The 13493-nt window shown below is 37.5% G+C and overlaps 1 protein-coding gene across 1 annotated transcript in view; it reads right to left on the reverse strand.

Moving 5' to 3' along the window:
* The window catches only part of LOC136863569 (esterase E4), a 296437-nt gene that overhangs the window by 70957 nt on the left and 211987 nt on the right, over positions 1-13493 (reverse strand). Inside the window, exon 8 of the mRNA XM_067139949.2 lies at positions 5516-5666. Coding sequence (XP_066996050.2) covers positions 5516-5666 — 151 coding nt within the window. The remainder of the gene's footprint in view (positions 1-5515; positions 5667-13493) is intronic.

Here is a 13493-nt window from a genome sequence, read left to right on the forward strand (position 1 = left end):
ACGTCATTTTTTGTTTTCGGCAAATCCCAATAGGAAGGGTGGAAAAGGGTGAAAATGGGTTGAAATGCCTTTAATGAAGCTACTTATATTTCAGAACCTGAAGATATTACAGACCTAAAAATTGGTATTTGGGATCTACTTAAAAAAAAGAAACAGGTATTTTTTCGTTTTTGGAAAATCTAAATAATGGCGGGGGGAAAAGGGGGTGAATTTTTAAAATGAGTGTGTCTACATCTTAAAACTTTAAAAGATTACAGATGTAAAAATTGGTATTTAGAATCTCCTTTATAAATAAATAAACATGTATTTTTTGTTTTCGGAAAATCCTAATAGGAGGGGTGAAAAGGGGTTGAATGCCTTTAATGAGGCTACTTATATCTCAGAATGTGAAGATATTACAGACCTGAAAAAAGGTATTTGGGATCTCCTTTAAAAATAAAGAAACATGTACTTTTTGTTTTTGGAAAATCCAAATAGTGGAGGGTGGAAAGGGGGGTGAATTTTTAAAAAGGGTGTATATATCTCAAAACCTTCAAAGTTTACAGATGTAAAAATTGGTACTTAGAATCTACTTTCAAAATAAAGAAACATGTATTTTTTTGTTTTCGGAAAATCCCAATAGGAAGGGTGAAAAGGGGTGAAAAATAGTTTAATGCCTTTAATAAGGATCCTTATTTCTCAGAAACTGAAGATGTTACAGACCTGAAAATCGGTATTTGGGATCTCCTTTATAAATAAAGAAACATGTATTTTTTGTTCATAGAAAATCCAAATAGTGGGGGGGGGGGTGTTTAATGGGGGGGTGTATTTTAAAAATGAGTGTATCTATATCTCAAAACTTCAAAATTTTGCAGATATAAAAATTGATATTTAGAATCTCCTTTAAAAATAAAAGATCACGTACTTTTTGTTATCGGAAAATCCCAATAGGAGGGGTGAAAAGTGTGAATAAGGGGTTGAATGTCTTTAATGAGGATACTTATATCTCAGAAACTGAAGATATTACAGACCAGACAGTTAGTATATGGAATCTCCTTTAAAAATACAGAAACATTTATTTTTTGTTTTTGGAAAATCTAATTAATGGGGGTTAAACAAGAGTGACAAATTTTAGAATTTTTAGAGAGACTATATCTACAGTACATCTCAGAAACGTAAAATGTTGCAGACGTAAAAATTGGTGTTTGGAATCTCCTGTTAAAGTAAAGAAACAGCTATTCTCGGAAAATCCAATGAAGGTTGGGGGGGGGGGGGGTGAAAAATTGAAATATTCATTGAATTAATTGTATGAGGATACTTACATCTAATAAAAACTAAAGTTGTTACAGACGTGAAAATTGGTATTTAGATCTTCTTTAAAAATAAAACGACGCGTTTTGCGGGGGGGGGGGGCGAGTGTGAAAAGGAGTTGAATTAGTTACATGAGGACACATATCTCAAAAACTGAAGATAATCGGTATTTAGAAGATCCTTTACTATTAAAGAAACAAGTGTTTTTTGCCGGAAAAATCACTTAAGGGGGGCGGGGAGTGTGAAAGTGAAAAAGTGAATTATTTTTATGGGAATACTTATATCTCAAAACTGAAGGTAACACACGTGAACATTGGTATTTGGAATCTCCTTTAAACATAAAGGAACACGTTTTCTTTCTTTTTTTGGGGGGGGAGGTAAATCAACTTAATCGCTGTGGGGTGAAAACGGAGGTGAGACCAATTGATTTTACTGTTCCTAATCTATTTATAAGGAGCCTACGTGGCTCAGGCGGCAGCGCGCTGGCTTCTCACCGCTGGGTTTCGTGGTTCAAATCCCGGTCACTCCATGTGAGATTTGTGCTGGACAAAGCGGAGGCGGGACAGGTTTTTCTCTGGGTACTCCGATTTTCCCCGTCATCATTCGTTCCAGCAACACTCTCCAATATCATTTCATTTCATTTGTCATTCATTTAATCATTGCCCCAGTGGAGTGCGACAGGCTTCGGCAAGGCTTATTCATTCCATTCCTGACCCGGTTGAATGATTGGAAACAGGCTGTAGATTTTCAATGTACTTATTCTGATCATAACCCGATCATTTTTAATCTCTCCTGGGTTCGTTTTCAAGAGCCATCTTTTCCTTTGGAGAACGTTCTTAGATTACAGTAGATTCTTCTGGCATATAAACAAAAATTTAAACATACTTGAAATAAACGATAGATATATGATTGACCGTGCAATTGTTCACCTCTGTAATAAGGTCAATAATGCACGGAAGTATGTCATTCGTATCGCCAGAAGTCCTGCGCACTTGCCTACGGGCGACAATGGTGCTGGTCATACTGGCATCAATGACAACGGCAGCAGATGTAATTTACCGCCAAGTAGAGGTTCAGTACCGCCAAGGCACCCAAGACGACACCACGCCGGATCTCCTCAAGGATCTGAACCACATTAAAAGTGCTGATAGGAAAAGATGGCAAAGATTTAGGGACCCAACTGACCGGGTGGAATACCTGGACCTATCCCTGGAAGTACGAAATCGATTGCTGGAGAAAAGATTGAAAAATGGGAGGAACGTTGCCGTAATCTCTCAGAAAACGAGTCAGATCGCGAATTTATGCGGAATCTCTCAGAAAACCAGCCAGATCGCGAATATCGGTGGGTTATATATAAAACGATAAGCATTCAATTATAAATTTCAGTATAATACCGTAGCGAAGCACGGGTATCTTGCCAGTTCTTTAATATTTACATTATCATTGGTCCTGTCTCATTGGAAATTGGTATGCGAAGTCGGAAAACGAGCCACTACAATATAGAATATAAATAATTTTCACCCTGAGTGACTTGGTAGTTTAATGGAAGGTCTAAAATTTAATTCTCAAATATGTATATTATTAGTGGTCGTATCGATAAATACTACATAACCAAAGTTGTATAGAATTAAATTTCCGACCATTTATGTCTTATACATTTTTACCGTACCGGCTATGTTAATGCATATATTCATGAATTTGTATTTTGTTGCTAAGTCCATATCAACACCGAGTCACGCGAAAATGGGTTAACAGGATTTAATGAAAATCGGTTATAGAGTCAGGGAATAAGAAACTACAGTCTACAATTTCCGATCATTTATGTTTTCTTCAGTTTTAACGTACCGACTATGATAAGAGTGGTACTTCAGAGTCGGAAGAAAACTATATGTGAAGGATTACAATATCGAAAGGCTATAACATTGATCAACAATAACATTTCATTGACCACTGTTTGTTGTGATGTTCTTTGTCTCTTATGCTGCCTCTCAACTCCGATAGATGGGATTAATGCTGCGTACCGAGTATAACAGCCTGACTGAATATTGGCGGGAAATAGCCGAGGAGTTAGGAAACTTTCTTCTTTAGCATGCCATTCCTTTGGTTCATACATTTTCTTATGCAGCTGGTACGTAACACACTGGTTCAACATAGTATTCCAGCTGTTCGATCCCTACTCTGACGCGCTGTTTTGAATGAGCAGTGGGCATACTTAAGGCAGAGGCTCACTTAGTTGAGTAGTAGTAGTAGTAGTATGCACTGGTCTTGAATAACAATTAGGGCTGTTCCAAATTATAGCACCGCAATTCACTAAATAACTCATAACTCAACCCTGAAAAGAGCCGCTTCTTCCTCTTCATTTTTATTAAATTCTACATTCATTTTATTCCAAATTAGCAGTGAAGAGGTGGTTTCTCCTCTGGCTTGGAGGAAAAATTTGCCTCCAAGTCAGATAGATTTTTCCGCCGCCGGTGTAGTGAATTGATACTTTCCGACTCATCGGGTACTCCTAGGAAACAGATTAGTAAAAGTGCATAGTTTTTGCCCTGGGAATCGCCACTATTCGACCCCCTCCCCGCCGAAGAGGGACAAAGAATGATCACGGATCACGGTAGTCAGCGGCTTGGTCATTCTAGCTCTCGAACTTTGGACTGTTGGATCGGCAGCTTAGTCCTGTTCGTCAGAAGTGAGAAAATGTCTGGTTTTTCATTTGATCGAGTATTTCATATGAAAGCATTGCTTTTAATTGCGCCGTTCCTACTGACGTTATTATATTGTATGTTCATTTCAGTTGGGAAACCACTAAGACGGTCTTTCTGAGGATTTAAAAAGGCAGCTGGAGAGTGAGTTTCTACCATTATAATGAAAGCTTCCCAACCTTATTTTGACTGATGTTATGCCAGCGGGTCTACCATTACAGTGAGAATTCCCTAACTCAGTCTTCATATTACAAAAGATGTTTGGTGACTTCCCCGTCGCGTTTCTAGGGTGACGTTAAGAGCTATGCAGTTTCATACAATCTTGCTCACAACGTGCACACTACCTAACCTAGAATTCTATATACAATGTAGAAATCCGTGGCGAAGCACGGGCACATCAGCTAGTTATTCTCTAAGGCAATCCTTATCCTTATCCTTCCCTATTTGCTTCACTTCACCATTGAAGCGTTCATCCAATGATTTCCTTTCTAATTTAACTTGTGTCTCTTCAATGAGAATGACCCCCTGTCTTTCTTCTCACCTGTTTCTACCAGTAATTATTCTCGCTACTTTCATATCTGTGACCTCCAGCTAATGAATACATATGGGGAAGATGTCCGAAGATAGTAGGAACAGGTAGCATTTACTAGAATTATTCTGTCTGCTAATCCTCAGTCCAGAGGCTGGCCGGATCGTAAAATAGCACCACGAAAGGTTATACAAGAATGGGATTAGCAGTGACTAATTCATTCTTCAGACGTGAAGTTATTTAATGCTATAATGCTTATTTCAGGGTAGGGGGAACTATATTTTTAATATAGCCTAAAACATTATGACATTATGAATTCTAGAAACGTTAAATTTGGCTGAGTATTTAAGTTAATTGAACTTGGGAGTCTGACACTTCACTTGTAGGGATTCCAGACTGGACAATAAGCAGTGACAATGTTAAAACTCTTTTGCCTGCAGTCGCTTAAGTGCGGCCAGTATCCAGTATTCGGGATATAGTGTGTTCGAGCACCACCGTCGGCATCCCTGAAGATGGTATTCGGTGGTTTCCCATTTTCACACCAGACAAATGCTGGGACTCTACCTTAAATAAGGCCACGGCCGCTTCCTTCCCATACATAACCCTTTCCTTTCCCATCGTCGCCGTCTCGGTGCGACGTAGAGCAATTTGCAAAAAAAAAAAAGTACCCAACTATTTTGCCATTAAAAAACCCGATTCAAGGTTTCCGCGGAGGTAAAATAAGTATATTTACCATATTTCTATTTAATGTCAATAACAATGTCTATATCTGTGTCATATCTGTAATAGGAAATCCCGTATGAAGTTCTAAGTAAAACACGCAGTTTTGTTGGGGGTATCTCATTAAAGACAGGACTTAAATTACACGCATGACTCCGAATTAATTGAGAAATTCTGTCTCTAAGAAGACTCTTCTGAATATTATTACCACATACAAAGCAGAACAAGCCAGCTATGCCCTTTAGAAATGGAAAGAGTTTTATAATTGTATACTTACCATAGGGTGTGGAATATTGAGGAGGTTTGTAATTGTGGCTGTACGTTCCTGAATAGGAGAATTTGTAGAAGTAAACAGGAGCGCTGCTAACTCTAGATATCAGATTTGCAGTACGATACATTCCAAAAATGATGATGGAATCGGAATAGAGCTGAGGAAAATAAAAAACAGGCCTTCATTAGAAATATGATCAAAGTAAGATATATTATTTTGTATTCCACTAATGAAAGATGTAGGATGTTGTGAAATACAGTGCTATGTTTTAAAGGAACAACTTACAAGAAATTAACGTCCAGTAACTAGAAATGCAGATCGGTCAGTAGAATGTGGCTTATAAGTTTCCCCAAGATTTTCTTGACACAGTGATGAAGTACCCGAAACGAAATACGTAAAACAAATTTACGTAGCTAATAGACAATACCACTGATCTTTTCCAAATTGTTACTGAAAGAGAAAACATCCCGGAGTTTACCTCATACAGTAGTCTACATATAGCGTTCGGATTTTTGGATGAATAGTCAACGTAGTGCCCTTCGGTTCAGAGGGCCTCGGGATCGATTCCGGTCGGGCTGGAGATTATTTCACTTGCATCTGGTTAATCCTCATTTCTCGGGTATTGGTCGTTTATGTTCGTCTAAATACATCTCTTCATATACACACAACACACCACACTACCAGCTACCATAGAAACACGCCATAGTAAATAGAGAGCACAAAATAAAGTTTTGCATATTCTGGGTTTAGTGCACTTTTCACTTCGCTGTGTATTTGTACGTGCATTTTTCATTACGGAGGGTGTACAGAAAAGAAAAATACTATGAAGCCAGTCATACAAAGAGACGCAACAACAGCACAAAATTGGTAATTTGGGATTTTGAACACAGAATTAACGTTCATTTTGTGGCAGATATAGCCACCTCGGGCCCTGGGGCATGCTTGAACACGACGAGGCACAATCAGCACCAAAAAATCTAAATTGTTTTGGGACAGATCGGATATCAGCTTCAGTTAGTTGCTGAATGTTTGCGGAGGATTAGAACGGAGGGTAATTGCTGTCTTCAATTCACGACATGCGTGTTCAACACGGTTCATGTCTGAAGAATAAGCTGCCCACACCGCACCGTTCTCTGTATGCCATGAATTTCGAGAAACTGACTGAGCACGCTGGCTCGATGGACACGAGCATTATCGTCTACCAGTGTAAAGTGGCAACAAATTCTGCAACTAAAGTTTGGAGGATGCTGCACCTGTATACGAGAGCAGTCATGTTACCCTAGGTATGAATTAGACGCGTACGTCGACCAAACATACACGAGCCGCACTATGGTGTGGTTTAAGATTAGCTCTTGGTAGAGGCCTCCTTGATAGCAGTCCTCCGTAGTGTAATCGATTTTGCCTTTTCCTAAATGCTATTATTGTAGAAGTTGTTTAGGTTGGTTATATAAATTATTTTAGTACGAATGTATATTTAAATTTCTTTACCCGTAGAAAGAAAGAAACCGAGCTCGATAGCTGCAGTCGCTTAAGTGCGGCCAGTATCCAGTAATCGGGAGATAGTGGATTCGAACCCCACTGTCGACAGCCCTGAAGATGGTTTTCCGTGGTTTCCCATTTTCACACCAGAAAAATGGTGGGGCTGTACCTTAACTAAAGCCACGGCCGCTTCCTTCCCACTCCTAGCCCTTTCCTATCCCATCGTCGCCAAAAGACCTATCTGTGTCAGTGCGACGTTAAGCAAATAGCAAAAAAAAAAAAAAAAAAAAAAGAAAGAAAGAAAGGAAGCAAGGAATGAAGGAAGGAATCAGGATAGATACGGTATAAAGGAAAAATGATTGGTAAATGGTGAATTAAAAAATATTATATTGGTACCATGTTAAAGCTTGCAGTATTCCTTGCAGGTTCGTACAATACTTCTTGGAATACCAATATATGGATTAAACCAGCGTATCTCTACTTTGTTCTCAGAGCTATGGATCTATTCCAGTTTGAAGAGGTTTACATACATTTGCGACTATACACGTTCCAAGTACCTCCCAGAGTTAATCTGTCAGGAGGCTGAGAATAATTAGGATATTGAACAACTGTTAACTGTTAGCTGATTACAAAGATTCAGTCGGTTGAAGTATTTCATCTGATCAAAGTAGCCCTACCTAATAAACATAATTATGACATTAGTAATACGATAGACATCAGCATCTTTGAAAGGATTGTCTCAAGTTCATATTTGAATGCCAAAATACACTACTTTCCAAAATAATTTCTGAGCATTGTTTCTATATTTTGCTCATACCTAAAAATGTATTCCTATTTGAAGAGATTTAGGCGCATTGGTGACTATGCATGTTCTTAAGACCCCCCCAGAGTTGGATTATGAAGAGGCAGAAAATTATTGGAATATAATTCTTTTTAGTTCTCAGCAGATAAGGAGGATTCAGTCAGTTGAAGTAATTAATTTCATTAAAGCAGCTTTATCTAATCAATATATGACAAATAATATTCTTATTGATTATACACTACACCTGTGTTCACATTCGCTCTCATCTACATCGTAGAAGCTGTTTTAATCGAATTAGCGCTACACAATCATTCCTAGGACCAAAACACATCTTCCTCTATCTGAAAGACAAGTGAATCAAGGTCAGTTGTTGTATGAGTGATTGATGGTTTATTTATCCTGATAAGATGAAGGCCGAGTGGCTTTATCTTACATTTAACTAGCTTGGAAGACTATATGCATCACGTAGTTAGCAGTTATAATTAGTGAGCCCTGTTGCTATACAGGATTAGTAAAACGATAAGTTAGGTTTAAGATCGACAATACATACGTAATCATTAGCGCCGATTGTAATTCAATGATAGAAACCGTAATGTATGTATGAAACGATCACAGCTGCGAAAAACACTTATGTTAGAACAGGAAGCGTACATTAAGCCTATGAACAAATATAGACTGTGAACATCCTACTGACTGCGAATCCTCATCAAAGTTTAGGTGGCTAAATCACACATCTGAATGGTTAACTACTCATTTTCTGGAATTAGTTCTTATGTTGCCCTGTAAAAGTAAATGTTTGTAGTTGATTCATCCGTACAGAGGAGTATCGCTGAAAAGACTGCATCACCGTTCACGATGTGTAATGTCCTTTCATAGAATATTCCCCAAGCACCGAAGTGAGACGCGAAGCTGCTAATGAAATTGCAGATGCTGTGGATGAAGTATTCTTATGTTATATTCGGAAAACAGATGACCGGCTGAGGGTGTTCTGTTGTACTACTGCCCATATACCAATAAATAAGAGGAATATTCCGTATAGCGTCTAAAAGAACCTCTTCATTATGACCAGACATTACAGGACTATCTTTAATAGGAGGTTTCCTTCTAAGAGCTCCAGTTGAAGACTAACGTAGATAAAGGCTCCGGAACATACTGGGTGTAGGTTTCCTTCTCTCAGAAAATCGCTTGTGATACCATCCATCCATCCATCCATCCATCCATCCATCCATCCATCCATCCATCCATCCATCCATCCATCCATCCATCCATCCATCCATCCATCCATCCATCACTGATCTGCATTTATGGCAGTCACCCATGTGACAGTTTCTGTTGTTTACCTAGCCCTTTCTTAAATTATTTCAAAGAATTTGGAAATATATCCAACATCGCCCTTGGTAAATTATTCCAATCCCTAACTTATCTATATATATAAAATAGCTTGTCCTGACTGACTGACTGACTGACTGACTGATTCATCATCGCCGAGCCAAAACTACTGGACATAATGAAATGAAATTTTGGGAATACATTCATATTAAGATGTAGGTGCTCGCTTAGAGAGGATTTTTGGATATTCCTTCGCTAAGGGGTTGAAAAGGGGGGTGAAATTTTAAAATGAGTGTATCTATATCTCAAAACTTTAAAAGTTTACACATGTAAAAATTGGTATTTAGAATCTTCTTTAAAAACAAGGAAACACGTATTTTTTGTTTTCAGAAAATCCCAATAGGAGGGGTGAAAAAGGGTGAAAATGGGGGAAAAATGGGTTGAATGCCTTTAATCAGGATACCGGTACTTATATCTCAGAAACTGAAGGTATTACAGACCTGAAAATTGGTACTTTTGATCTCTTTTAAAAATAAAGACACACGTATTTTTTTGTTCTTGGAAAATCCAATTAATGGGAGGGTTAAAAGGGGGTGAATTTTTAAAATGAGTGAATCTATATCTCCAAACTTTTACAGTTTGCAGATGTAAAAATTGGTATTTAGAATCTTCATTAAAAATAAAGAAACACGTATTTTTTTGTTTTCGGAAAATCGCAATAGGAGGAGTGTAAAGGGGTGAAAAAGGGGTTGAATACCTTTAATGAGGCTACTTATATCTCAGGAACTGAAGATATTACAGACCTGAAAATTGGTGTTTGAGATCTCCTTTAAAAATAAAGAAACACGTATTTATTTGTTTCTGGAAAATCCAATTAAGGGGGGGGTGGGTGAAAAGGGGGTAATATTTTAAAATAAGTGTATCGATATCTCAAAACTATTAAAGGTTATAGATGTGAAAATTGGTATATAGAAACTCCTTTAAAAATAAAAATAAAGAAACACGTATATCGTATATTTTATTTTCGGAAAATCCTAATAGGAAAGGTGGAAAAGTTTGAAAAAGGGGTCCAATGCCTTTCATGAGTCTACTTATATTTCAGAACCTGAAGATATTACAGGCCTGAAAATTGGTGTTTGGGATCTCCTTTAAAAATAAAGAAACGCGTACTTTTTGTTTTTGGAAAATCCAATTAATGGGGGGGGGGGTTAAAAGGGGGGTGAATTTTTAAAATGTGTATCTGTATCTCAAAACATTTACAGTTTATAGATGTATAGATGTAAAAATTGGTATTTACAATCTCCTTTAAAATAAAGAAACACGTATTCTTTTGTTTGTTTGTGGAAAATCCCAATAGGAAGTGTGTAAAAGGGTGAATAATGGGTTGAATGCCTTTAATGAGGCTACTTATATTTCAGAACCTGAGGATATTACAGACCTGAAAATTGGTATTTGGGATCTACTTTAAAAACAAAGAAACACGCATTTTTTAGTTTTTGGAAAATCCAATTAATGGCGGTTAAACAGGAGTGACAAACTGGGGTGAATTTTTTGAAAGACTATATCTACAGAATATCTTGCAACGTAAAATGTTATAGACGTTAAAAGTGGGTGTTTGGAATCTCCTGTAAATGTAAAGAAACATAGGTGATTTGTTTTTGGAAACTCCACTTAAGGGGAACACAAAAGGGGTGAAATTTTAAAATGAGAATTTTTACAGTATATCTAAAAATACTTAACATGTTACAGAAGTGAAAAATGGTATTTTTTATCTCTATTAAACATAAAGAAACGTGTATTTTTAATTTTCGGAAATACCACTTGGGGGGTGGGTAAAAGTGACTGAAAATGGTGTTGGTTTCTTTTAATTAGGCTACTGATATCTCAAAAATGAAGATGTTACAGACGTGAAATTTGATATTGAAAAATTAATTGACTTAATTGTATGAGAATACATACATCTAATAAAAACTAAAGTTGCTACAGACGTGAAAATTCGTATTTGGATCTCCTTTAAAAACAAAGAAAGACGCGTTTTTTGGGGGGGGACCATCTTTGAGGGCTGGAGTGTAAAGGAGTTGAATTCCTTTCATGAGGACACATAAATCAAAAACTGAAGAAGTTAGAGTCGTGATAATTGGTATTTAGAAGAACCTTTACTATTAAAGAAACAAGTATTTTTGCGGGAAAATTCACTTGGGGGGGGGAGTAGTGTGAAATGAAGTGAAAAAAGTAAATTATTTTGATGGGGATACTTATTTCTCAAAACTGAAGGTAATAGACGTGAACATTGGTGTTTGAAATCTCCTTTAAACATAAAGAAACAAGCCTTCTTTTATTTTTTTTGGAGGGGGGGGTGGCGGTGAATAAACGTAACGGCGGTGGGGTGTAGAAGGAGGTGAGACCAATTGATTTTACTGTTCTTAATGTACTTATAAGTATCCTCCGTTGCTCAGGCGGCAGCGCGCCGGCCTCTCACTGCTGGGTTCCGTGGTTCAAATCCCGGTCACTCCATGTGACATTCGTGTTCGACAAAACGGAGGCGGGACAGGTTTTTCTCCGGATACTCCGGTTTTCCCTGTCATCAGCCACTCCAGCAACACATAATAGTAATACTAATAATAATAATAATAATAATAATAATGTTCCGGACCGTCGTCAAATGTGCGGTCCGCGCTGGAAACGGCTCCTGGACGGGTAATGACTAAGAATGCAGTCCGGCCGCGGGTTCAGTGCCGCCAAGGCACCCAATATGACACCACGCCGGATCTCCTGAAGGATTTTATCCATATTAAAAATGATTATAGGAAAAGATGGCATAGATTTACGGACCCAGCTGACCAGGAGGAATACCTGAGTCTAGCCCGGGAAGTACGAAATCGATTGCTGGAAAGGAAGATTGAAAAATGGGAGGAAACGTGCCGTAATCTAATAGAAAACGAGACAGGTCGGAAATTTTGGTGGATTCTCGCAGAAAACGAGTGAGATCGCGAATTTCGGCGGATTATATATCTAAAAAAATAAGCATTCAATTATAAATTTCAGTATAATACCGTAGCGAAGCACGGGTATCTTGCTAGTCTTCCTATAAACGAATATTTGCCCCAATTTTTCCTCTTGAATTTCAAATTTATCTTCACACTGTGATCTTTCCTGCAAATAAAAACACCAAAACGTATTCCACGCCATCTCTCCACCGACGCAACGGAACACACCGCTTAGTCGAGCAGCTCCACCACTTTTTCTCCAAGTCTTTACAGCCTAAACTTTGCAACAATTTACTAATGCCACTCGTTTGAGTATTGTTGGATGCGCTTGAGGACGGTTGGCTGTTTAGAGAGCTCTTGCATTATTGTAGTGATAAGGTAGTGAATACCTATTGAAATAGCTTAATTTTGTGTATATCTGATTCATTTAGTGCTGTTTATATAGTGGTGTTTAGTGCTTGTTGTTAGAAATTGGGAGTAGTAATAATTATTTAAATTTTGTAACAAGTAATTCAGTTGGTCTTCAGTAAATTACGTTTTCTAGGTTAAGTAGGCTAGCTAGGTGCACCTTGTTTCGAATTTAGGTTTAGGTAACAATATTAACTTTAAAAATATTTGTAAATATCTGTAGATTCGTTGGTTGTACTTACAGAGGCAGATTATCATAAGGAATAGTACCGTAACTTCTGCAGCAACTTCTCCGGTATTTCGTATAGATATACGTTCAAACTATCGCGAAGGTAATAATTTACTACATTAAAAAACACGATACGCCTGTAAACTTCCATTTAAAAAGAAGTTAAAGAGATTACACGGTAATAGTTAACAGTCGTATTGTTATTGATTATTGTCGCTCCTAATATTCAAATATTGCATTGTTGGCTACAGTCGTGAACAAAGGGTGTAGTGTAGTCAAGTAAATATAAATAAAAAATCAGCTGACCTTGTATTCCATTCATTTGTACTTCTGAGTAGGTAGTTAGTATCCGTAATTTACATTTCGCTCCCTCGATATTTCAGTATTTATGAGCGGTTAGCAAATAATAATAAAGTTCATATATCCCAGTAATTGCAGTTCAAGTCCCTGGAGTAGTAGTAGTAGTAGTAGTAGTAGTTTTGATAGAAATATTTGAGAAATTATTGTAGACAACCTCGTATTTTTCAGTAGGCCTAATTAAGGACACTTTTTTTTCTCCGTTCCGTGGAGTAGGGAAAATAATAGTAATCCACCAGCTGTAATAATCACATAACCACATTTCAGTAGAATTGTAGTAAAGATAAGGTATAATATATTAGATAGTATCTTGCCAGTTATATTCGTGTTTTTCTTCGTGTACGGCAATCCTTTTGATACTTAAGCATTTAACCAAACGCAGTGTAGTGTAGT

The sequence above is a fragment of the Anabrus simplex genome, chromosome 2 (genome assembly GCF_040414725.1).
Source record: "Anabrus simplex isolate iqAnaSimp1 chromosome 2, ASM4041472v1, whole genome shotgun sequence".
NCBI classification, from domain to species: Eukaryota; Metazoa; Arthropoda; class Insecta; order Orthoptera; family Tettigoniidae; genus Anabrus; species Anabrus simplex.